Source organism: Dromaius novaehollandiae, unplaced genomic scaffold (genome assembly GCF_036370855.1).
Source record: "Dromaius novaehollandiae isolate bDroNov1 unplaced genomic scaffold, bDroNov1.hap1 HAP1_SCAFFOLD_27, whole genome shotgun sequence".
NCBI lineage: Eukaryota > Metazoa > Chordata > Aves > Casuariiformes > Dromaiidae > Dromaius > Dromaius novaehollandiae.
The window spans coordinates 5603274-5629024 of NW_026991415.1; the positions used below are offsets into that span (position 1 = coordinate 5603274).

At 52.5% G+C, this 25751-nt stretch overlaps 1 protein-coding gene across 1 annotated transcript; it reads right to left on the bottom strand.

Annotated features, from left to right (window-relative positions):
• Positions 1-8155: 8155 nt before the first annotated feature.
• LOC135326354 (olfactory receptor 6B2-like) lies at positions 8156-25379 on the bottom strand. The gene is made up of 5 exons (XM_064504237.1): positions 25367-25379; positions 19925-20840; positions 18083-18101; positions 8371-8450; positions 8156-8210 (listed from the first exon to the last, which is right to left on the bottom strand). The coding sequence occupies exons 1-5, from the start codon at positions 25377-25379 to the stop codon at positions 8156-8158; spliced, it is 1083 nt and encodes a 360-aa protein (XP_064360307.1).
• Positions 25380-25751: the final 372 nt, after the last annotated feature.

Sequence of the window (25751 nt, forward strand, 5' to 3'; positions counted from 1 at the left end):
ATTCGTGGACTCTTCTTTGCAAGTGAACCCCCTGTGAGATGACACCCCAAGTGTGGATCTGAGGCTAATTTGGACAAAGGTGCCCTCTTGGCAGTGAGGTGTGGATAAGTGCAAGTGAGGGTCAGTTCCTTCTGGAGTGGTGCAGGGCTGTCCCAGGAGGCCTTGCACAGTTCAGCTCACCCACCCATCATCAATCTGTACATTGGAGCCTGCAGGATGACTCCTTCTTGGTAGCACACTATAAAAAACCCCTCTGGCTGGTAATAATCCATCATGTGCTGCTTTGGGAAGGTTGAGCTGCCAAAGGAAGCCTCCAGACAATGTCCATGGTGTCTCTGGGCCACAGGGGCAGCACATTGCCTTTGAGGAGACCTAGGCAAGGAGCTGTGCACTGCTTGGTGGCAGGTCCGCTGCAGAGGGCTAGTCCTGAGCAGGGTGGCCGTGAGCCGTGCCTGCCTGCCTGCCGGCCGCGGGCTGGTGGGGTGGCTGCAGCAGAGGTGTCCTCACAATCAGCACCCAGACTGGTCCCTGTCACCTGCATCACCCCCTCCCCTCCCCAGGGCTGTCACTGCTGCTGGGTGGGCTCTCTGAGGCACTGGGTGACATCACAAAGCCTGCTGGCCAGCACATCTGCTGAGGGCCAATCAGGCAGCTGCAGTGGAAGTGACCTCACAATCACCACTGCAGTCATGTCCCTTTTGCCTGCCTCTCCCCATCCTCCTGCCTGTATATCATCTCTGGTGGTATGACAGGTGGTGTGATTCTCTTCTTGTCCTCAGAATGGCTCCTACCAGAACCCAGCCCACGAGGTTCCTCTACAAGAGTGACCTCATCACCAATACTGCAGATGTGTCACTTCTATGTTTTTTTCCCCTGCCCCTCTTCTGAGTTGTCCTCTCTTCCGGGCCCCACATGCAACATCCCAGCCATGTCCCTTTACTGGCACCTCCCTCTCCCCTGTCTCCGTGGAATTACACACACGTGGTGGGACAGCTCACATGACAGGATGAAACTGGGTTGCTGAGGAAGGCAGGCTGGGGTGGCGAGGAGGTGCAGGTGTGCTCTGTGCAAAGGGGTGGCTGGAGTGCACAGGGCTTTGCCTTGGAGCAGGTGATGAGCCAGTGGAGACTTTGTAGGAAGGATAAGAGGACACAGCAGTCTGAGTGACATTCGGGTAGATGATTCAGCAAATTCAGGATCTGCTTGGCAGGATCCCCCAGGGGACTTCCCTGGAGGGCAGAGGGGCCATGAGGCCTCTGTAAAGACAGACGAGGCAGAGGAAGAGAGGACAGAGAGGCAGAAGGAGAGAGAGGAGACTTGTCAATTTGAATACAGTAGTTTCTCGGAACAAGGTTTTTCCATTCAGAGTGTTGGTAGGAAATTTATCACATTGAATAACTGTACGTTTATATAAATGTATACACTCACACGGAGTAATTACTGTAGTGTATGCATATGGTGCTGCCAATCAGAAGGAAAGAAATTATTCATTAGAATTGCTAAAGAATGTTTGAAGTTCTGAAAACAAAGATTTGTTTCAGTTCTTGCATCGAGCTATTTCTGGCATAGGTTTCACCCAATGACGGGAACTTTACATTCAGGCCCTTCTAGACACTTACAGAGGTCACTGCTGCCTTAGGTGCCCTGTGTAGCTGTGTTCCCATGTGGTGCTAGGATATGTGACCCAGGAACTATGGGAACCTTTCTGGAGCATTAGCTGGTCACCAGGAGAAGCATCTCCAGACTTCTCAGTGGGACAACTTATTTCTTTCCATTGACTAGAAAGGGAAGTCCAGACAACTGGGTTAGCCAGAGACATCTGCACTGCAGGCATCCGACATCAGATCAGATAATTCCCATCCCTGTTGTCACCTGAAATGGAGTCACACTTTATGACCATACAGGGAATGAAAAGAGAGAGTGGCTAGATGTGTAGGGACCCCTTTAAGATGCCACTGTAACACAGGTACATTGAGATTGGTGCAAATTAGGCCATCGATAATGAGGGCATTTTCACTGAAGCTGATCAGCCTGCTTTCCTCTATCAGTTGTGAGAGCTCCACACCTCATGGTGCGACTCGCTGTGTGCAAAGAGCAAGGAGCAGCAAGGACGATCCTGGGCAGGGAGTGATTTGAGGGCACTGGACTTGTGCGAGACACAAAGATATCATTTTTAATAATGTAGGCCTTATTATGAAAGAAATCTTTAGAAACGGTCAGTAGAAATGAAAGAAGAAAGAAATTAAATAAATCATCTAAAGCAAAAAAAAAAAAAAAAGTTTTGTTACACCTTTCAGCTTTTGAAACTTCTTTGTGTTCTTATTGAACTGGGAAAGTGATGTTTCAGAGCTGGGGTGGGATGCAGTCACAGGGTCATAGATGACTGGTGCCACTGCAGGTGCCCTGGTCCCCTCTGCCCAGACTCCCTCTGCAGCTCCCAGGGGCTCCGGTCTCCCACAGGTCCCCTGTGAGAGCTGCCAGGCCCAGGCAGGTGCCTCAGAGACACCAGGGCCTCTCCAAGTGCCACTGGGTGCTTGTGGTTGGACACCTGAGCTCTGCCTGGAAAGGGGAAGAACTGTTTTCAACATTAGAAAAAATATGAGCACACCTTCATCAGCTCAGATGATTGGCTAATTTTAATGTCAGTGTTTTCCCATGATAACATAATGGAAATTTTGAGGAAGAGTCTGCATATTGGGAGAAGAAATATTGATCTGCCCTTGACCTTGTCTTTCCACTGCTCTGTTTATTAGGCTGTGGATGTAAACTCAGTGATCTCTCACAAATTTCCACATGACCTGATTAAATTGAAATGACCATACAATTGAGGAGTAGCTTTTTTGCTAAACTGTTTCAATTATTATTTTGTTTGATCGCAATTAAGACAAATCCTTCTGTGCCTGTTTGCAGCTACTTCTCTAAGGAAAGCAGGTGGGAATTGGTGCACATGAGCTGTAACCTTCAGCTACAGACTTGAGAGGAAAAAGCTTAGATTTTAACCAGAGTGCTCTAAGTCCCCAGTGGCTGATGAGGGAACTGGCAGGGCTGGGGAGCTGGGGAGGAAGGTTGTCCATACGTGTCTCCTATCAAAAATACTGCTTTTCCTACATGCCCAGACTTCATTAGGAGACACTCTGGATCAGTATCAGTTGGAGAATGTGGGTATCATTTATTCCGAAAACTGAAGAATAAAAAAAGCTTAAAAAGCAGACATCTTTCATTTTCAGGTGCTCATTGAAATCTGCCTAATTTCAATACTCTCCTGAAGGCTTCCCAATTAGCCACACAAGACTTGAAGAACTGAAGAAAATTATGGAAAGAGGCATGGCTCCTTAGGCGTTTTTGCATTTTAATGCCCCTTTGGCTGTATCTGGTGCTGAGCCAATGAACCACAGATGGCGAGAAGAGACTGAAGAAACCTCTGAAGGAGTTGAAGTCAGAAGCAAATCCCAAGGTTCTTGGAGCGTTAACAGGTCCCACTGAGGGCAATTACCAACAAAGTCTCCCCAGGGGCTGATTAGAGCAGAAAGTTGGAGGCCCTGATTGCAGGCAGGCAAAGGCAACGTGCAGGTGGCTCTGATGCCAAGTCAACCTGGATGTGTGTTATCAGGCAGAGCAGCCAGGCACTGACAGCCAGCCCCTGGGTAGGGTGATCCTTTCCATCCTGCATTGCTCAGGGCTCTTCCTGGGGGCAGTGTGCAGGTGGGGGTGTGCAATGCCGAGTGCAGGATCATGATATGGCACCTCCTGGACTCCCAAGGGACAAGGAGGCAGCAAGGCCACAGTGCTTTAAGGAATGGTGCCTTCTCATGGGCCTTGGTGGCAGAAACTCCAGCCATAGCAAAGAGGACAAAGACCTCGCTGTGTTGGGAGCTTTCAGATTTGTCAGTGCCCTCAGCCACCTCCACCACAGGCTGCCCTATGCCTTCCCCAACCTGTGCCTGTTTCCCTGTGTACTGTAGACACCCAACCTGCTTCCCCACCTCGCTCTCACCCCAGGATCTCCCGACCTCTCCTGATGTCTTCTTGTCCTCACTTGCTTTTCCTTGAAACGCAAAGCCAGGGGCTGAACTCAGACTCCCTCTGGGTGACCTGTTGTGCCACAGCACTACCCTACGAGTGACATTTCCTTTTCCTAATGTCACATCTAAACCCCGCAAGCTGCTGTTCCTGGCTTTTTCTCCTTCTTATGCTGTTTCCCACTACCAAGAAAAGCTCCATCATCTCTGAAACCACTCTTCAAGCAGTCACAGGCTCCTATTCTACTGCCCTTTGCCTCCACTTCAGCAGGCTGAAGAAGGCCAAGTCCCTGAACCTCTCGTCATGGACAGGGTCTTTCCCGCCTAGGCCCAGGACTTGACACTTCTCTTGTAAATCTCCATAAGGTATCTGTTATCCAAATCACCTCAGTTTCTCAAGAACCTTCGGGACTGAAGCTCCTCTGTGTCAAAAAACAAAACTAAACTAAAAAAAACCCCACAATCCAAAACAGCCCCAATGGGTTAAGGGTAAGCAGGAATGGACTGACTGTAGGGCAAGGGATCAGGATGGTAAAAGAGACATACTTGGCGGGGGGGCGGGGGAGAAAAAAAAAACATGGATATTAAAAGTGAAGTAAAGGATTGATCAGGCTGGTCTTGGGGATTCCTGACAAGAAGCCCTGCATTTGAATAATTCTGCCTGGAGGAGGACAAGAAAGCTGGGCTACTTCCACTGTCACAGGGCACCTGAGTGCTTCACAATTTCCAAAACCTGTTCCTCCAGAATATTGTGGAAGACAGTTTCACACACCTTGCAAAAGTCTAGTTGAAAGACACTTTCTACTCTCCAACCACAAATAGAGTTATTTAATCATAGAAGGCAATCAGGTTGGTGAGGCACAGTTTACCCTGGGTAAATCCATGCTGACTCTTTGCTGTCACCTTCTTCTCTCTCCCTCATGTGCCCAAAAATGGGTGGACTCACTCCATGACACACTCCTCAACCAATTGTGGCTGAAAGGCCTGTCTTTCCCCAGCCTGCCCTCTGGGCCTTTTTTGAAGATGGATGTAACGTTTGCCTTCCTGCAGCTATTGGGACCTCACCCCATCTCCACCATCTTTCAAAGGTGATAGAGGGCAGCCTTGCTGTGACAGCTGTCAGCTCTCTCAATGTCCTTGGATGCAGTCATTCCAATGCCACTGACTTGTAGGGGTTGAGTTCTTGCAGGTCCCTCACCCAGCCCTCATGCACTGTTGGTTGCTTTTCTCATCTGGAGACCAGACTCTAGGCACAACAGCGCGGGAGACCTTGTTGGTGAAGACTGAAGCCAAAAAGGCACTGAGCTCCTCAGACCTCCCTACATCTGCTGTTACGAGATTCTCTGCCGCCTTCAGCAAAGAGCCAACATTTTCCTTTTTATTCTTTACCCTTACTGAAGCAGTAGCAGCTCTTCTTCAGGCCTTTGATGTCCCTTGCAAGTGTCTACCCTCTGAGAGCTTTGGCTTCCCTAACACCATCCCTACTTTGGTGGACAATGTTTTTGACTTCCTCCTTTTCAGCCTCTCCTTCCTTCCAATTCTTGTATGCTGCCTTATTGCCCTGGAGCTGAGTTGTGAGTTCCTGTTTTAGCCTGGTTTCCCCTTCTCGTGCCTTTTACACTACTGCCCTTTGCCTCCATTTCACCAGGCTGAAGAAGCCGATGTCCCTCAGCCTCTCCATACAAGCCATGTGCTTCAGGACAATAACTCCTCTGGACCCTCTCTGCTTCCTTCCCATTCCTCCAGCACTGGGCAGCCCACCCTGGGACACACTATTCCAGATGCAGCCACACCAGCGCTGAGTCGAGGAGTATAATAATTCCACTTGTCTGGGTGTTCACACTCCTCCTGAAGCAGCCTCGTATGGAGCTGGCCTCATTTGCAGTGAGCATGCACCCCTGGCTCATACAGCATCCCTCATAACGTCCAAGCCCTTCTCCGCAGGGTCACTCCTCTGACGGTCATATCCCAGCCTGTCCTGATCCATAGGCTGTTCTGCCACTCTGTGCAGGACCTGCCACTGCTCCTTGTACAACATCATGAGGCTTCTGTTGGCCAAATCCCCAAGTTTCTCCAGGCCCCTCTGGACTGAAGCTCCTTTGTGTCAGCTGTTAAGGAGTGTATGCAGATGCCTCATCCTGTCTTGCGGTACTTCTGACAGCATAACAGCAGGAGGAACTGCAGGACACTACACATGATAAAAGGAGGTAGTCATTTAAAGGGACTGCTGGCAGTGGTAGGAATCCCCATGGCAACCATCTCAGAAAAGCCAAGTGAATGTACAAAGAAAGCAAATCCAGGGTCAATGGGGAAAGGGCAAACAGGGGTCAGCTGCCTGCATGGGAGGGTATCAGGATGTTAAAGCAGAAGAACTTGGAAAGTGGAAAAGAGGGGAAAATGCAATACAAGGTGAAGCAAAAGAAAAATCAGGGCTATTTGTGGGTGCCTGCCAAGCAGTCCTGCACCTGAATGACTCTGAGTGGAGCAGGACAAGGAATATGCAGTTGATCTTGTCATACTTTTGGGAGACCTACTTCTGTGGTTACGAGAAAGCTGAAGGCTCTCCCTAAGGTGAAAAAGAGAAGACGCAGTGTGGAAGTAAATGCAGAATCTTTCAGACTAGAAGGGACCTCAGGATATCCCGAACCCTATCTCCTTCCCACAGCAGGGTCATCTATCAGCTCCAGACTTCTCAGGGCCTTACTCATTTAGGACTTGAAAACCTCTGAGAATGGAGATGGCACAGCCTCTCTGGGCAACCTGCCCCAGTGCTTGGCTGTCTTGATGGGTCTAATGTTTTTCCTGACCCCCAGCCTGACATCTCCTGTTTCAGCTAATGCCCATTGGGCCTCATCCTACCATCATGCACAACAGTGAAGAGCCTGGCTCCATCTTCTTGATGACGTCCTGGTGGGTATGGGGAAGCTGTTATTAGGTCTCCCCAAAGCCGTCCCTTCTCCAGGTTGAACAAACCCAGCTGCCTCAGCCTCCCATAGTGCTGAAGGTTTAAGGCTCTTCCAATCCTTCTGGACTTTTTTGCACTCTCTAAAGACCTTAGGCACATTAGAGTGCCATCACCCTCATGCCATGACTTTTTGTTTGCGTCATACTTATTTGGCATCATGTTGTAATATGTTGCAGGCTGAGAGGACAGCCCATTCTGGACAAGCAGTCACTCCTAATTGACCCTTGAACTGAAAACCTTTCAGACCCAAGAGGCAACCACACACCACTAGGAGGGTCTGGCTCTGGGGAGGCCATGTCAAGTGCTAACCCACATGCAGCAAAGGAATTCCTGCCTGCAAGAACTGCAGTAGCTATCACCAGAGATGATGCAATCACAGGACCATTCAGGTCGAAAGGGACCTTGGGAGGACTCTGGTCCAACCTCCTGCTCACATGGAGATCAACACTGAATTCACACCAAGTTCCTCAGGGCTTTGTCCAGCTCTATCCTGAAAGCCTCCAAGAACAGAGAGTCCATAACCTCTCTGGAAACCATTTCAAATGCTTCAGGAGCCTCATTGCTTTTTCTCCCTTATATACAATTTTAACTGCACTTGTGTCAGCTTTTAAATGTTTCCTCTCATTCTCCTTCCATGAATTCCTGTAAAAACCTCATTCCTTATCAGTGGCAACCTTGAGTTCAGAAGCTGCTATAAGTCCCCCCAGAAACCTTCCCTTCTCTGCACTGGACAAACCCATTCTCTCAGCCTCTCCTCACAGGGCAAGTGCTCCAGCCCCCAACCACCTTGGGGGCCTGCTGCTGAACTCACTCCATGTGATCAGCAGCATTCTTCTATAGGGAACCCCAGCTGGATGCAGTATTTAGATGTGCTCTGACAAGTGTTGAGTAGAGGGAGATAATCACTTCCCTTGATCTCCTGGCTGTGCTCCTGGTCACACAGCCCAGGACACTGCAGCCTCCTTTGCTGCTAGGGCACACTGCTGGCTGATGTTCAGCTCCCTGCCACAAAGACTCCCTAGCTTGTACCACTGCAAGGTGTTGGCCTACCCCAGGTGCAGGACCTGCATTTGTCCTTGTTGAATTCCACAAAGTTCCTGACAGCCCATTCCTCCCTGCTGCTGAGGTCCCTCTGAATGGCAGCCCTCAGACATGTGACTGTTCCTCCTGATTAAGTGTCATCTACACACGTGATGAGAGTTGCATCCTCCAGGTCTCTGATGAACCTGTCAGACAAGACAGGTCCCAGTACAGACCCCTGCATACTCCACCTTTATCTGGCTTCCTGGTAAAACAAGTCCCATTGAGAAAAACCCCTCTGAATTCGATCATCCAACCAGCTTTTTACCCACCCAGTTTTCTACCCATCTTATCGTGAAGCCTTACTTGTATTCAAGAATACTCGTGGAGACAGTGTCCAACACCTTGCTAGAATCATGGTAAATGACATCCAGTACTTTCTGCTCCTACACAATCGCAGGCCTTGAATCACAGAAGGCAATCAGCTTGTGCAGGAATGATTTACCTTCAGTACGTCCATGCTGACTGCTCTTGGGCACATTCTTCATGTGCCCAGAAATAAGATCTGAGAGGATTTGCTGCATGACACACTCCTCACCAAAGTGAGGCTGAAGGGCCTGCAGCTCCCTGGGTTGTTCTCGTGGCCTTTTTTGCAGATAGGCACAACATATTCCTTTTTTTGCTCATTGGGGCCTCCCCTGATCTCCACAGCCTTTCAGAGGGGATAGACAGTGGCCTTCTGGAGACAGCAGCCATCTCTCTCAAAATCCTCAGATGCAAGCCATCTAAACCCAAAGACCTGTATGGGTTTAGCTCTTGCAAGCAATCCCTCGCTCAACGCTCATCCACTGCTGGCTGTTTTTCTCTTCTGGAGCCCTGACTCAAAGCACAACAGGCCAGGAGGCCTTGTTGGTGAAGACTGAAGCCAAGAAAGCACTGAGCTCCTCAGACCTATCTGCACCTGCTACTACTAAAGCCCCTGCCTCATTCAGCAGTGAGCCCAGGTGTTCCTTGCTTATTCTTTCTCTGTTAGCAGAGTAGTAGAAGCTCTTCTTCATGCCTTTGATGTCCCCTGCAAGCGTCTATCCTCTGAAAGCTTTGGTTTCCCCAACACCATCCCTACTTTGGTGGACAAGAGCATCCTGTTTAGCCAGGCCAATCCCCCAAGATGTCTGCTAGCTTCACTGAGTATTTGTGTGGACCATTGCTGTGCTTGGTGGCTGCTGTCCTTGAAGACCTGCTGCCTTTCCTGAGCTCCCTTGCCCTTCAGAGCTGCCTCCAATGGGATCCCCTGGAGAGGCCTCAGACTGCTCCTCTGAAGGCCGGAATCTGTACACTGCTCTTGTCCTTCCTCACTGCCCTCATGATCTGAGACTCCACTATTCCATAGTCACTGCAGCCAAGGATTCCACCCATTATTGCAGCCCTGATCAGTTCTTCCTTGTGTGTGAGTACCAGGTCCAGGGGAGCATCACCCTTCTTGGCCCATCAGGGAGCTGTGCTTAGAAGATGTCCCTGACACCCTCCAGAAACCTCCTGTACTGCTTGCACCCTGCTGTTTGCCCTTCCAATGAATATCAGCGAGATTAAAGTCTCCCCCATAAGAACCAGGCCCTGTGACCCACTGACTTCCTCAGGTTGCTTAAAGGAGACTGCATCCACCACCTCACCCTCATCAGGGGGTCTGTAACTCCCATCACAACGTCACCTTTACTCTGATGCTCACCCACAAGCTCTCACCCAAACCCTTGTCCATCCCATGCAAGAGGTCCATACATGTGAGCTGTCCCTTCACACCAAGGGCATCCCCCCTGCTCATCTTCCCTGACCGTCTTGCCTGCAGAGCTTGTACCCTGCCTTCACAGCCCTCCAGTCATGCGAGCTGTCCCACCACATCTCAGTTATTCCAACCATGTTTCAGTCCTGTGACAGCTTGTGCATCTCCATTTGCTCCTCTGTGCTCCTGGCTGCATGCACTTGTGTTTATCTGAGTTGCAGAGCCTCAGCTGTAGCACAGAGAAGAGATTTGTAATGGTGAAACCTGTTACCATGAGCCAAGGGTACTGTGTGTGCAATGGCCCCACTTCAGAGCACAGACATGATGGCATAGAGAGCCGGTGGCAATGTAATGGTGAAAGGAGGTTCCCACTAAGAGGGCAAACCCTGCAGTGCCCAAGGCAGGGGAATAAACAGAGCTGGGCTGTGCAGGAATGGCAGGAGAGGGGTTTGCTGCCTGAGCTGATTGATAGCACCCTGGGTCCTGTGACAGACGTGAACTGATCTGCAGGAAGGAAAAAGGAGCCACTGAAGAGGTCCCTGGGCCAGGGCAGCCTGTAATTTGGCACCCTGAGGTCATCATTAGCCCATTCCCTGTTCATATCATCTGGGGGTGTGAAGAGGTTCAAGGGGAAGAAAGCTAGAAGGTTTGAAGGGGCAGAGACTACAGCACAGACCTTGGTGTGATGTGCCTTTACCATTAGGAAGCATGCTTGAATGCAGACAGGATGGAGTTGGCCTAAAGGCAGTGGTGGGATCCAGTTGTTTGAGCACTGATAGGAAACCTGAGATGCCCTGGGGCACTTGCCCAGCAACCACTCCAAAGGGGCATGGTTTTCCTATAGGTCCCATGCTGTATCTGCTAGAGACCTGTGGTTGTGCTGGACACCCCAGGCATCCGACATGGCCCTGCAGGCCTATTTCTCTGTCACTGAAACAAGTGCCTGCACTGGATGGCATCAGCTGTTTGCAATGTCGGGATCTGTCTGTGTCTCAGCTTCCTAGTGAGTGGAGCTCTGCTAGCAGTGGGCATCGAGTATCATTTCAGGTGGTCAGATCCCTACCTGGCCCCCCAGCTCATACTCTAGAAGGATGTAGGTGTCACAGTCACTCCAAGAAAGCAAGCAGACACTGGCACATGCCTTGCACCACCTCTGTCCCTTCCAATGTCACCAGGTGTTTGTGTGTGAGCAGCTGACTCCCACCCTCCATCTCCAGGGATTATAATGGGAGCATAGACCAAGATCTCACATGCAGACATCCATGCTGTGTTCACTTCTGCCTTGGCAACGGGAATCCCACCTCCAGTGTGTTTTTTGTGGAGCTGACAGGAAGGATTTGAATCCTATGCCAGCCCAGGGCCTTCTAAAGCAGCCTGAGAAGTCCAAACTGACTCCTCCGAATGAATACCTGAGCAATGGGAAAACAAACTCTATCCTTGTCCCCATTTAGGTGTACTAAATGGGAATAGGGGCTACCAGAATGAGACGTTTCCATCTTTCATAGATAACCATGCTCTGATGAAACAAATTGCAATGCTGCAATCAGTCTTCCTTCAGTGTTTAGAGAGGGACCATCAGTGATTATTTTAGTATATGTCAGTGAACATTTCCCAGAAGGAAGGAGCACAAGGGACAGAGAAAGTCATGCCACCAGCTGGGCCTCTGCTCCTGAGTGGGGCCAGGCTCCTGGGATGGAGGGAGCTCATGGCAACCTGGCAGCACTGCCCAGACACAGCTGTGTGCAGGAGCAGCTCCTCTGCCAAGAGCAGCAGGGCTGCGGGCACTGCCTGCTGCTGCTGACATGAGATGAGAGAAGGCAGAGAGAAGTGGAAGGCAGTGTGGAGTGGGAGGACAGAGGAGAGCTGCTTGTGGGAGAAATCTTCACAGCCCTTTGCACGGTAAGTCTCTGGCTGCAGGGCAATGCTACTGAGGTTCCTGGCAAGGTCTTGAAACCTGTCCAGTCACACAACTGGATTTTTAAGGATCACTCTCCCAGTTTCTCCATTGCAGGGGAGGGGGACATCCTTTAGAGCAGAGATTCCCTGCCACACCGTCACAGGGACAGGGCATCCTGCCACTTTCTCGCAGGGATGGCTGCAGGGGTGTGAAACCTGGGTGTGCACCTAGGTCTGCCCAGGGCTGTAATTCAGAGCAGTGTCCCTGCACCCCAGGGTGCTGTGTGCCTGCAGCAGTGACTCTGCCACCTGCCAGGGTCAGCACTCAGCCTGCCTGGGGAGCTCCCCACAGCACTGGGGGAGAAGCACTGGCTGGGGGCAGTGAACCCCGGCAGGGCAGATTCATTCTCCCTTTGAGAGGCTGCTGTGTGGGTCAGGGCGGGGGGACATATCCAGAGGTGAGTTTTGAACAGGAATGCCAGGGCAGGGGATACCTGAAAGAGAGGGATTTTTCATGACTCTGTGCTTTTAGTTATTTTCTGTTTGAGTGGGGTGAAATAGCACTGGATTTGTCAGGTTTAGAGAGAGAACTGAGACAGTGACACTGAGAGAGGAGCAGCTCTGGGAGGGACTCAGCAAATGCCTTCATCCACCCTGAAGCCTACACACAGAGCCAGCAGCACCTTTCCAGCCTCACCAAGGTTTGTCTCCCCTGCTCCGGAGCACCTGCAACCACGGAGGTGCCCTGGGCAGTGTCCTGCCCTCGGGAGGTTTCTGCAGGGCAGAGCTGAGCACCCAGCGGGTGGGATGGGGTCTGTGAGCACTGGCAGGGGAGAGACGTGGGGACAGAGAAACAGCTGCCCGCAGGGACGGCTCCAGGCAGCAGAGTCATGGTCAGAGTGTGAGAGGAAACTCTCAGCTCCAGCACCTCCTCTCCTCTGCCAGCCAGCACAGCCCTCTGCTCTCAAGGCTGTGGGGTCCAGGGCAGGAGTCGCTTCCTTGGCAGCTGGACATGCAGGAGAGGAGACACTGCTGAGTGCCCCTCTGTGCCTGCCTGTCCCTGCCTCCCTGGGCACAAATGTCATGGTATTGCTCCGTGTTTCCCACCTGCCCCTGCTGCCCTTGTCCTTCCCCTTGGACTCTCTGGGCAGGGGGGTTTCTGATGCAGTTCAGACAACACTGACCCTGCAGGTCCTGCCATGCAGACGTGTCCTTGACAGTGAGGTGCCCAAGTGCCCCTCTAGCCTGTGGGGCTCTGGGCAATGCAGTGTGGGGGGCTGGGAATGAGCCAACTCTCTCGTCAGGACACCCCATCCTTAGGACATTCCGCCATTTCCCTCGGGTGTCTGGCTGGGCTGCAGCTGCCCTCCAGAAGGGCCCAGCTCTCCCATTGCAGCTGGGTGTTATCTAGGTGCCCCAGGGAGAAGCCACCTCGATACTGAGGCCATGGACATGCTGCTGGGAGGTGGATGTGGGCAGCTGGAAGGAGCCCGAGGTGTTGCTGGCTAGAAGGGGAGGGCTGAGACCTGCCTCACACATGCTCACAAAGAGTGCTGATGGGCACTTTGGAAGTGTATTCCTCTGCTCTCCGCAGTGTTGTTTCTTTTTCGGGTAACTTGAGTGCAACTGTCCTCCACCTTCCAGGTGGGAGCACAGGGCAGCTGGGAACAAGGCAGATGGACAGGCCAGCTCTCCTGCCTCTGCACTAAAGCCAGAGTGAATCCTTTTGCCTCCCAGGAATCACAGCTGGTCCCTCTGAGTGCAGCAGCAATGCTGAGGAGCTCTAACTCCAAGAATGCTACTTAGATGTGACAGGGTCAGCTAAAGAAAACAAAATAAACCTTAAAACTATTAATGAACTCACATTATTTAGAAGTGAGAGTGAAGATGCTGAAAATCCCTCCAACATTTTGAGTTGGATTAAATCTGACTGGAACTGGGAATATAAATCTTGGTCAACCCTGTTCCCATTTATGCAGTGCTGTAGGTCAGGGCTGACTCCTCTGGAGCCCATGGGCAGAGGCTCCTGCTCCTCATGGCAAACTCAGCCAGCCCAAGCCAGAGCTCAAGCGATGGAGCTCAGTGATGGTGCTGCTGAGATGGGGAGAGGTAATGAGTGTGTGATTGGGAGATTTTTATGAGAGAGTTTTGCTTGGAGAAGTCGGTCCTAATTTGTCTCTATCTGTTCTTCAGTGGACAGTCCAGAAAGCACATGGGGAGCAATATGTTCAACAGCAGCTCCCTCAATGAGTTCCTCCTCCGAGCATTCGCGGACACACAAGAGTTACAGCTCTTGCACTTCTCGCTCTTCCTGGGCATCTACCTGGCTGCCCTCCTGGGCAACGGCCTCATCATCACAGCTGTAGCCTGTGACCACCACCTCCACACCCCCATGTACTTCTTCCTCCTCAACCTCTCCATCCTCGACCTCAGCTCCATCTCCACCACTGTCCCCAAATCCATGGCCAATTCCCTGTGGAACACCAGGGCCATTTCCTACTCAGGATGTGCTGCCCAGGTCTTTTTTGTTGTCTTTTTCATCTTGGGGAGTATTCTCTCCTCATAGTCATGGCCTATGACCGCTACATTGCCATCTGCAGACCCCTGCACTACGGGACCATCATGGGCAGCAGATCTTGTGTCCAAATGGCAGCAGCTGCCTGGGGCAGTTGTTTTCTCCATGCTCTCCTGCACACTGCTAACACATTTTTAATATCACGCTGCAAAGGCAACACCGTGGACCAGTTCTTCTGTGAAGTTCCCCAGATCCTCAAGATCTCCTGCTCAGATGCCTACCTCAGGGAACTTCGGCTTATCGTGATTACTGACTGTTTGTTTTTTGCATGTTTCATTTTCATTGTGTTGTCCTACGTGCAGATCTTCACTGCTGTGCTGAGGATCCCCTCTGAGCAGGGCCGGCACAAAGCCTTTTCCATGTGCCTCCCGCACCTGGCCGTGGTCTCCCTGTATGTCAGCACTGCAATGTTTGCCTACCTGAAGCCCCCCTCCCTCTCCTCCCCATCTCTGGATCTGGTGGTGGCTGTTCTGTACTCGGTGGTGCCTCCAGCAGTGAACCCCCTCATCTACAGCATGAGGAACAAGGAGCTCAAGGATGCCCTGAAGAAATTGATCCAATAGGCCCAGTCTCAGCACTGATAACTGTCCATTTTGCATCAATTCCTCAGGGTACCTTCCATCAAATCTGTGTGTTTTGCATTTCTTTCTTTCTTATTTTTCTATTTTTGCTTTAAAAAAAAAAATCAGGTTCATGTTATGTCTACTCAAGAATCTCTCATTTGAATCTGACCCAGAGACTGTGTTGAAGCAGGAAGCCAGGTTTCCCCATTCATCATCAACGACTGGGGAACCTCAGAGCCCCCTAGTCTGAGCTCCCTTCGATGCCCCCAGTGCAATGAGGAGAGTTTCCTTTTGCAGTGTCTCTTCTGGCATTAACACCAAGGGAGCTCAGGGGCACAGAGTCAGGCTCAGACGAGTGCAGGCGGGGTGAGACCACAGGTCCCATGTCCCCTGGGTCACAGTCAGGGTGTGATCTCACACCCCTCTCCTGCAAGAGTGGCAGCCAAGTGTCACCGTGGGCTGGTCCCTTCCCTCTACAGTGCTCCAACACCACAAGTGGAGGGGGAGGGGAGGGGAGGGGAGTCAGGCAGCAGCTTGTGGGGACAGACCCCGTGCTTGGCAGTATCATCCCCCCACTGCTGCAGCAGGCATTTCCTCACTGCAGCCTTCCTGTGGGGGCTGCAGCTTTCCTGGAGACATCTCCTCGCACAGCAGCAGGACTTTCTCTTTTTAGAGCTGTTCTCTTCATTTCCATGCTGGCCTTCTGTGCTCTGTGCTGTGGATATGGTGGATATGACCCAGGAGTTCTCATAACCTGGTGGTGGTAGGGTTGTGTTTCCATGTGCATGTGTCCTGGAAGTACAGGCAGCCCCAGGCACTGGGCACCCTTATGCCAGACCTGGCCTGCAAAACAACATTTCCATAATAAAAGGGGATCTCCCCTGTGATGTGCCCGAAGTCTGTCCTTTCTTTAGAAGATGGAGTCAAAAATACGCCCCAGGGGTTGCACCACAAAAGGGCCTGTTCTTCTGCTTGTGAAATCCATGGATTCTAGGGGACGAGCTCAGAGTCCCTGGGTGATCTGTTTGGGACTGAGGGCTGCACTCAGAGCTCATTTCTCAGTGACCAGTGCCAGTGGGGAGGGGGAATGGTCTCTGAAATGTCTGCCTGGGGCTGTCCCACAGGTGACAGTGCTGATGAGAGATGCCCATCCTTCTGGAGGGGAATCTGAACCCCACGAGAGCCCAGGGGATCTCCAGGGACAGCGTGTGCCTGGGGGTGGGCAGTGAGTGGAGCCTCACAAAGTGAGGGATGGTCCACGGTGGAGTAAGCAGAAGGTAAAGCACTAAATCCAGGTATACATGGAGAAACGAGGGCTCTGCAATCCCTAGAGAGGCGGTGGGGACCCAGGAGTCCCAGGGAAGGGGCCCTGGAGAGTGATTCCTGCACCCTCAGTGAAACACCACAGGCTGGAGCTGGTGCCCACCCAAACACATCTCCTGCCATTGCAAATGTCCTGGGGTCCCTCTGAGCACTGTCCATGAGCACAGACCTGTGCCAGCAGTATCAGTGGTGGTGATCCCTGTCCAGCTGGGTCTGCTTCCTGCCCCAACCAGCATGGCCTGTGGCCCCACAGCAGGGCTGCTCTGTATGGGAAGTGGAGCCAGGAGCCAAGGGTGCTGGTGAGGCAGACAGGGCAGGGACCCACTGATGAGAGGTGTCATCTTGCAGAGCCTGGACGAGGAGCAGAGCAGGACTGGGGAGGGTACCCGGGGTCAGCCACAGTCCAGTGCTGGCCAGATGGGACTGCAGGGCTCCAACCAGCCCTGCTTTGCGTGGGAGGTTGGACTGGAGACCTCCGGAGGTCCCTTCCCACCAAAACGCCTCTGTGATTCTGTGAATTCTCAGCCTCCGCTCCGGCATGGTGGCATGGTGGACAAGAGCACCTGGGGCAGAGCAGAATGAGCCTGGCTGGAAGAGCCTTGGGGGAAGATCCAAAGGTCCCTGGCTCAGCCCTGGGCTTTGGAAAACTCCCTCACACACCCCAAGAGGCTCCATCTGCCTCTTCCACCCTCCCTGTGCTCCCCTTCAGTCGGCCAAAGTGGAGTCCAGCATCACCTGGGGACGCTTCCACAAGGAGGAGAGGGAGGGCCTTCACCAGCCCCAACCTTTGCTATTGTTTGTGCCTAGGTTTGCCCACTTACCCTCACCATGGTCATGGCTGCACTGAAGCCCATGAGTATCCCAGTGCTCCTAACCTCGAGCAGGCATCCACCCTGAAAATGGAGCCTGGCCGGCCACAAAGGCACCACCCATCCAGTGCCCCGGCCGTGCAGCTGAGGGCAGGGGTCTTCGCCCCAATTTCCCTGCTCCTCCCCTGCTCCCGGCACCGCTGCTGCTGTGCCCATGTCAAACCCTTCTGCTGCCAGACTGCTGCAGGCCCAAGGCAGCCTCAGCTCCCTCCAGGGCTGCACTGGAGCCTTTCAGGAGCAGGCTGAGGTGGGGCTGGCACTGCCAGGGTGGGTCAGGAGAGGGCAGCTCCCCTCTGCCACACTGGGGCTGGGGCTGAGGCTGGGGCTGGGCACAGCTTTTCCCTGGGGATCTCCCTGAGGAGCTGCTCTGGGGGATCCTCCACCTCTGCCCTGGCAGCAGCACCAGTGCTCAGGGTGCCGGGATGGATGTGCACAGAGGGTGGAAGGGTGAAGGGCTGCCCGGGGGGAGCATCAAGACCGTGTCTGTGCACACAGGGATGGAGTGAGGAAAGCCAGAGCTCAGCTGGAGCTGGAACCAAAGACCTCAGACATGGAAACTGCTGGGGTATTATTAAATGACTCCTAAATGATCCTCCAGAGTGTGGGAGGTCTGAGCACCCAGCCCCTGCCCAGTCCCGGCTGAGCCCCACATGGGGGCCAGCAGACAGCCATGCTCCAGGATCTGCCAGGCTCTGGTGCAGAAGAGAGGCCATGCAGGGCTGGCCTCTTCCCCTCCATCGGGGGACATCTCCATGTAACAGGTTCAATCTCAGGTCAGGTGGGGTTTCCCCCAAATACCCCTTGCAGGCGGGGAAGCCCCAAAGGGCAAGGCTGACTCAAAAGGTGGGGGATGGCAGACAGCTGAGACTGTTGGAGCCTGACCATCTCCTCCATGGTCACCAGTAACTGTGACATCAGATACTGTGACATCACAATTGGGCAACCAGGTGAGCACATGAGGTGGGGCAGCACAGGCACACCTGCCCTGGAGGCCAATGGGCACCAACGTGCTTTTCTTTGCTCTAGCAGGGGTGATGACCTGAGGGACTGCTTCAAAGCAGTTTCCTAATAGAACAAGGAAACCTGCTTTTCTGTCTCACCCAAGGCTGGAGCTGGTCATTTCTGCTGAATTTCATGACCTCTGGCCACCAGCAGATCATCTCTCAGATCATCTGGGGCTGGAGAAGGCTCCTCTGGCTTCTCTCTCAAGGAGAAGGATGGACTGCATTTTGTGTCTTTTCTGCTGGTGGAGGCAGTGGGATCCTAGGATGTGTCCTGGCTCCCAGAGCTCTCCCCTGGACACACTGGCCAGCATGCTCATTGCTGTGGCTTTACTGACTGTTGGTCATCCTCTCCCTCTGGTCGTTCCCAGTGGAACCATCTCCTTACCAATTTGCCAGGCTGTCAGCAAAGATGCTTCTGCCCTGCTTGTTCAGGCTGACCCTATCTCTTCTGAGCAAAGAGGGCCCCATGGTCATAAAAACCAAAGTCCTGTTGCTGACACCAGCTGTGCAACAGTTGTTGGCCCACAGGATCTGTCCCCACCTCCTCAAGCCCTTTGCCCTCACCAGCAGGATCGAAGAGAAAACCACCTGGGCCCCCCAGGTCCCCTGATCATCACCCCCAGAGCCAGGTAGTCCTTCTTGATGCTTTGCAAGTCTCCCTGGGCAGTGCCTTTGCTGTCTACGTGGACGAGCAGCAGGAGATGATAGTGTGAGGGGCAGACAAGCCTCGGCCATCTTCACCTTCTTCTGCCTTGGCCCTCCCACAACCTCTCTGCCCTCCTGGGCTGCCCCTCGCCCTTCACTTGAGCACCTCACCATGGCTGCCTGATGCTCCTCACCAATCAGCATCCTGCAGCACAAGTGACCTCACTACGTACAGCCCAGCCCTGACACCTTCCCCTGCAGCTCCCTCTTGCCTGCCTCTCCTCTCCCCTCCCCTCTCAGAATCACAGAATTACAGAATGGTTGAGATTGGAAGGGACCTCTGGAGATCATCTAGTCCAAGCCCCCTGCTCAAGCAGGGTCACCTAGAGCACATTGCCCAGGACCCTGTCCAGATGGCTTTTGAATATCTTTCTCTCTCTCTCTCTCTCTCTCTCACACACACACATACATATATATAAAAATCAGTATCAATCAATTTTGAATTGCACTCAGGAAGGGCTGAATCACAGACAGGCTGGCACTGGAGTCCCTGCCTGCAGGCACGAGTGCTCTTGCCAATGCATGGTATTGAGGACCCTTTCAGATGCCCTGAGGTGTGCCTACAGCATCCATTTACAGCACCAGTCCCAACAAGTCCCTTCACTATTTCCCCGCACTGTCTGCCAGGAACCTCAGATATCTGGGAGACTCAAGGCCATCACAAGTGACAGGAGACACCAGCATGTGCTTGGGCAACTCTAGCAGTATCTGCATTTCCACTGGACAGAAGAGTAACAAGGGCTGTGGGCTGAGGCAATGACCTCTACCCTGGAAATGTTCACAGCAGCGGGAGATGGCTCCCACCTGAGGAACCCCCAGTCAGGAAAGTACTGCCACTCCCGCTCTCCCTCCCTGTTCTCTCAGATTCCACCCCAGATGAATCCCCTGTCACCACAGGAAAAGAAAATGACACCATTGCAACATTTCCCACATACGGCAACACGACTTTATTGTCTGGAAAGGAAGCACCAAGAAAGGGACATTATTTCCACTCCCTTCTAACCCATGCCTTTAATTGCTGAAGGAAATCTGTACTCTCTTCCCTTCTGCTTTCTGAAAACAATTCTCAGTGCCATGTTCTTCTGAAGGGATAGCTACTATGCAGCATACTATTACCTGTGCTGATTTGACTACCTTACAGAACCAGCAGTGTTTTGCATGCAATAGCGCACAATGGCTATGAGCTCTAGGTGCAAGCCAGAGCTTTCCTGAGTGCATTTCTCAGGGCCTCCCTGACCTCCCTGTTCCGCAGGCTGTAGATGAGGGGATTGACCAGGGGTGTGAGGACGGTGTAGGAAAAGGAGAACACTTTGTTGAGCTGCCTCAGCTGGGGGGTTCTGGGCAGCATGTAGACAATGATGAGGGTGCCATAGAAAACATTGACAACAGTGAGGTGGGAGGAGCAGGTGGAGAAGGCCTTCTGCCTGCCCACGCTGGACGGGATCCTCAGGATGGCAGCTATGATGCACATGTAGGAGGCCACTGTGAACAGGAAAGGGAAGACTAAATCCAGGAAAGATAGGAAGAAAGTTACTATTGTAACCACCCGGGTGTCACTGCAGGCAAGCTCCAGCAATGGTTTAAAATCACAGAAGAAGTGATTAATTGCATTGGGGCCACAGAACTTCAACTCAGATATGAAAGAAATGACTACTGTGGAGATTAGCAATCCCACTAGCCAAGACGCTGCTGCCAGCTGTAGAGAGACCTTCCAGGTCATGATGCTTGCATAGAGCAGGGGCTGGCATATGGCCAAGTACCGATCGTAGGACATAACTGCCAGCAGATAAGACTCGGTAACCACAAAAGAGGCAAAAAAATAGAATTGTACAATACAGCCCTGAGCAGAGATGGTCCTGGCCCCAGTCAGGAAGCTGGCCAGCAGCTGGGGCAGGATCGTGGAGCTGTAGCAGATCTCCAACGAGGAGAGATTGCTGAGGAAAAAGTACATGGGGGTGTGCAGGTGCCAGTCTGCCACCACCAACGCAACAATGAGGATGTTCCCAACCATCGTTACCAAGTAGGTCATAAACAAGAGGACGAAGAGTGGTGTCTGGAGCGAGGGCAAATTCCCCATTCCCAGCAGGACAAACTCCATTGACGATGTGCAATTCTCCCATTCCCCTTTCTCCCTGTAGCACCTCAGCTTCCTCACTCCTCTTTGCCAGCAAGGACACCTATGAGAAAGAGCCTTTGTTTATTTATTTGTTTCTTGTATAGAATAATCATGAAGACAGTTTCTGTCAGAGACAACATGACTCTGACACTTCTCTGACTGCATTTGTATTCTCTTACTGACCTCCATGACTAGTGAAAGGAGGGAACTAGAGAGTTAAACCATGCATCTACAGAGAAGGGCCTCCTAGGAGAACCACAGAGGTAAGCTGCCCCACAGAGGTGCTCATTTCCCTCTTGGGGTGGAGGTATAGGAGAGAAAGCATTCACTCAGACCATGACAGTGTCTCTCCTACACCCAAAGTTATTCCAAATAGCAAGCCCAATCCCAACCAGGCAAGAAAATCCCTTTATGCGAGTACATCATGCCAGATGCCTCATGGCACAGTCCAGCAGCTGGACCTCAGCACTGCCAGCTGTGCTCATGGGGCTCCCTGAACAGCCTTGCTAGGAGAAGGGGTGGGTGCTTCCATGGTGAGCGGTGGGTGAGATTGGGAAGGAGCATCGTTACCCTCCTGTTTGTGGAGAATGCCCAGGACATGGCTGTGTGCACAGCCAGGGAAGGTCCCTGCCTGAGAAGCACAGTCCTCTACCCGGATCCTACCTCCCAAGTGAGGTGGGGGTGCCCCTTGTCAGGACTCTGGGCAGGCTCAGGGCCAGCAAAGGCACAACTCTAACTCCACACCCACCAGCAAGCTCCCCAGGACTCTGCTCAGCTAACACGGGCATCAGAAGAAATGTGTGGAGGGAAGAGGGAGCTGGAGTAGAAGACACCCGGGAAGGGATATGCCCGTCACCTTTCTCACTCATAGATACCACCATGCAAAGCCTCATCAGCTAAGAAGGAACAGCCCTGATTCAGAAGGCACAACACAAACCTGCAGTCCTCAGGATGAGGTGATGACCTCAGCGCTGATGGTGCCAGGAAGTGATGATCAAGGTGAGGGATCTGATCTTCTGCCTCTTCTCCAACGTGTCCTTGTCTTCCCTGAGCTCTCTGCAAACCCTGATCTGAGGATCAGGCACTGCTCTGCGCTTTCTGTCCTCCTTCAGCAGCTCCTATAGAGAGTCTCCAGCAGGAGCTGAATGCCCCAGCCCTCCAGATTGTCCTGGGGTTTATAGCACTAATGAGTCTCTGAAGGTTCCTGCTGCAGATCATCTCTCCCCAGTGACTACAGGGAGCAAGCAAGGCATAACTGGCCCTCAAAGGAGACTGAAACCTCTGAACTGCTGGAAACTTTGCAAACACTTCTGACATACAGCTTTCCCCATAATTCTGGTCACTCAAACTCTGGGACATGCTCCTTTGAAAAGGAAACTGAGGCAGCACAATCATCAGGCCTCCTCCTAAGTCATGACACAGAGCCAGGAGAGATCCCATGAATGGGATTCCCCTCACCTCCCTGCAGGCAACTGTCTGTTCACTGACTCACTCAGGTTTAGAGAGCCCTGATGGCCTGAGCTGGTCCCTCCAGCCTCCCACAATGGTGTGTGGGGAGGAAAAGGCCGAGCCCCTGGTATTTCTCCCAGCCATGGAGACTTCCCTAGGGGAATGGGTGAATCCTCCTTGGGTGCCAGGCTCCTTCCCCTGAAGGGAGAGGGCCCTCAAACCTCTCCCTGAGACACAGGGGCCTGGTGTGTGAGGGACTGAAGGGAGCAGAGCTACTGATATTTCCTCCTGGTTTCTGTCCCTCTCTCTTACCTCAGAGGTTCTCAGAGATCTCCTTTGCTCCTGTTGTCGCACCGATGGGTGCCACAGGGCAGGATTCCACTCAGTCCTGTTGGAGCCTCCTTGGCCTCTACCCTGCCTGGAAGGCAGGAGTGGCTGGCTTCATAGACACAGAAGTTTGTGCGGCAGCTTCCTGAGCATCCTGATGGCCTTGTACTGAATTGGCCCCAGTATGTTGTTGTCTTTATTTGGGACCCAACACTGGACGTGGCACTCTAGATGTGGTCTAAGGAGCACTGGGGGGTGCTCGATCTCCTTGATCTGCTGGCCATGCTCCTGTGCACACAGCCCAGGAGGCTGTTGGCCTTTCTCACTGCCAGGGCACATTGCTGGCTCACATTCACTTGGCTGTGCAGCAGGATCCCCAGGCCCTTTTCCACAGAGCTGCTCCTGGCCAGGCTGTTGTCAGGGCTTTGGGGCCAATAACAGGCCTTCACAGGCCCCCTAACAGACTCACCAGGGGCTTCCACATGCACCACCTCTCAAAGGCCCAGGAACCCATTTAAGCTCGGTTCTGAGTCTTCAGTCCCATCTTGAGCTACATTGCAGGTATGCCTCTCTGCAGCTGTGTTATAGGTATGCCTGTTCCTGGCCATGGGCCCTGTTGATCCAGACTCTGACTCCTGGCCTGACTTCCCAGCTTGACCTTGGACATGCCTAATCTCTATGGACCTGTCCCACAATTATGGGGCTTTGTCTGACTCAGGTTACTCTCATTGGACCTGATTTTGATTGGGTGACTTGTGTTCCCAGCTTGACCTCAGAGCTGCCTTGTCACCGAGAACTTGCCTGATGATCTGGAGTCTTGGCTGAACCTGGCTACCATTTCCAGGTCTTCCCTGCTCACTTTGTTTGGGTTTGGTGGGACTGGGCCCAGGCTGGTGGAGCCCCTGCCCTTTCAACCATGTAATCACACTTGGCTCCCAGCATGCCATGCCATTGGGAGCAGCCAGCCATTGCTGCTCCCTGTAATCTGTCCCCAGCCTTTGTTGTTGCAACAGGTTTTTTTAGTTCCCAGAGGCAGGATTTGGCATCTATTGAATTTCATGCATTTTCATGCTACCTGTTTGTCAAGACTTTTGAGGTCCCTCTTGATGGTTGCCCTGTCTTTGAGCATATTGGCTGCCTCTCACCCAGTTTGTTCGCCATGAGCCAGCAGCGTTCCTGGGCCACAAAGAAGGCCAGAAGCATCGTGGGCTGTCTGAGCAGGAGCACAGCCAGGAGGTCAAGAGAAATGATGATCGCCTTCTAGTCAGTATTCATTAGACCACATCTAGAACATTGCATCCAGTGTTGAGTTCCCACAAAAAAGAAAGAGGCTGATAACTGGGAGCAAGTTTGGCCAAGGGCCCTCACAGTAGTTGGGGAGCTGGAGCACCTGCTCTGTGAGGAAATGGGGCTTGTTCAACTTGCAGAAGAGATGGCTTTGGAGGGATCTCACAGCAGCCTTCCAATGGCTACGAGGAGGTCATCAACAACATGGAGCCAGGCTCTTCACCAGGGTGCATGGTGGGAGGACAAGAGGCAATGGGCAATGGCTGAAAGAAGAGACATTCATGCAGGAGATAAGGAAAAGCTTTTCCACTATGAGGATGGTCAAGCATTGGAAGTGGTTGCCCAGAGAGGCTGTGCAGTCTCCTGCCTTGGAGGTTTCCAAAACCAGGCTGGATGAAGGCCAGAGCAACCCAGTCTGACCCCAGAGCTGACCCTGCTGTGAGCAAGGAGACTGGGCTAGAGACCTCCTGAGGTCCCCTCCTCCACCCTGAAGGAGTCTGTGATTCTTCCCACTCTCGATCTTCTCTTCCTGATGTCAGGCAAAGCACACAGGCTCCCTGTGACAGTGGAAGCAGGCCAGCTTTCTTGTCCTCCTCCAGGCAGAATGACTCAGATGCAGGGCTTCTTGGCAGGAATACCCCAAATAGGCCTGATTCATCCTTTGCTCCACTTTTATTTCCTTTTTCTTTTCTATTTTCTATCCTTCTTAATTTGTATCTTTTACCACTCTGATTGTTCCCATACAGCCCACCCCACCCCTGCTTACCCTTAACTCATTGGTGCTCTTTTGGCTTAGTTTGGGGGCGTTTTTTTGCTTTGTTTTTTTCATTTTGACACAGATGAACTTTAGTCCAGAAGGCTCTTGAGAAACTCAGGTGATTCTGACAACAGAAACCTCATGAAGATTTACAAGAGAAGTGTCAAGTCCTGTGGCTAGATGGGAGTAATCCCATCTGTGAGGAGGGGTTGAGGGACCTGGGCTTCTTTATCCTGCTGAAGTGCAGGCAAAAGGCAGCAGAGCAGGAGGCTGTGACTGCTTGAAGGGTGGTTTCAGAGATGATGGAGATCTTCTTGGTGGTGGGAAGCAGCATGAGAAGGAGAAAAAGCCACGAACAGCAGCTTGCGGGGTTTAGATGTGACATTAGGAAAAGGAAATGTCACTTGTAGGGCAGTGTTGTGGTGCTACAGGATACCGAGAGGGAATACGTGTTCAGTCCCTGGCTTTGTGTTTCAAGGGAAAGCAAGTAAGGAGAGCAAGACATCAGGAGATGTAGGGAGATCCCTGGGCAAGAGCAAGGTGGGGAAGCAGGCTGGGTGTCTACAGTATGCAAGGAAACAGGCACAGGCGTGGGAAAGCATAAGGCAGGCTGTGGTGGAGGTGGCCGAGGGCACTGCCAAGGCTGAAACCTCCCAACACAGCAAGGTCTTTGTCCTCTTGGCTATGGCTGGTGTCTCTGCCACCAAAGCCCACGAGAAGACACCATTCCTTCAAGCGCTGTGGCCTTGCTGCCTCCTTGTCCCTTGGGAGCCCAGCAGGTGCCGTATCATGGTCCTGCAGTTGGCATTGCACACCCCCACCCACACACTGCCCCCAGGAAGAGCCCTGAGCAATGCAGGATGGAAAGCATCACCCTACCGAGGTGCTGGGTGTCAGTGCCTGGCTGCTCTGCTTGATAACACACATCAAGGTTGACTCAGCATCTGAGCAACCTGCACATTGCCTTTGCCTGCCTGCAATCAGGGCCTCCAACTTTGTGCTCTAATCAGCCCCCAGGGAGACTTTGTTGGTAACTGCCCTCAGTGGGACCTGTTAACCCTCCAAGAAACTTGGGATTTGCTTCTGACTTTAACTTCTT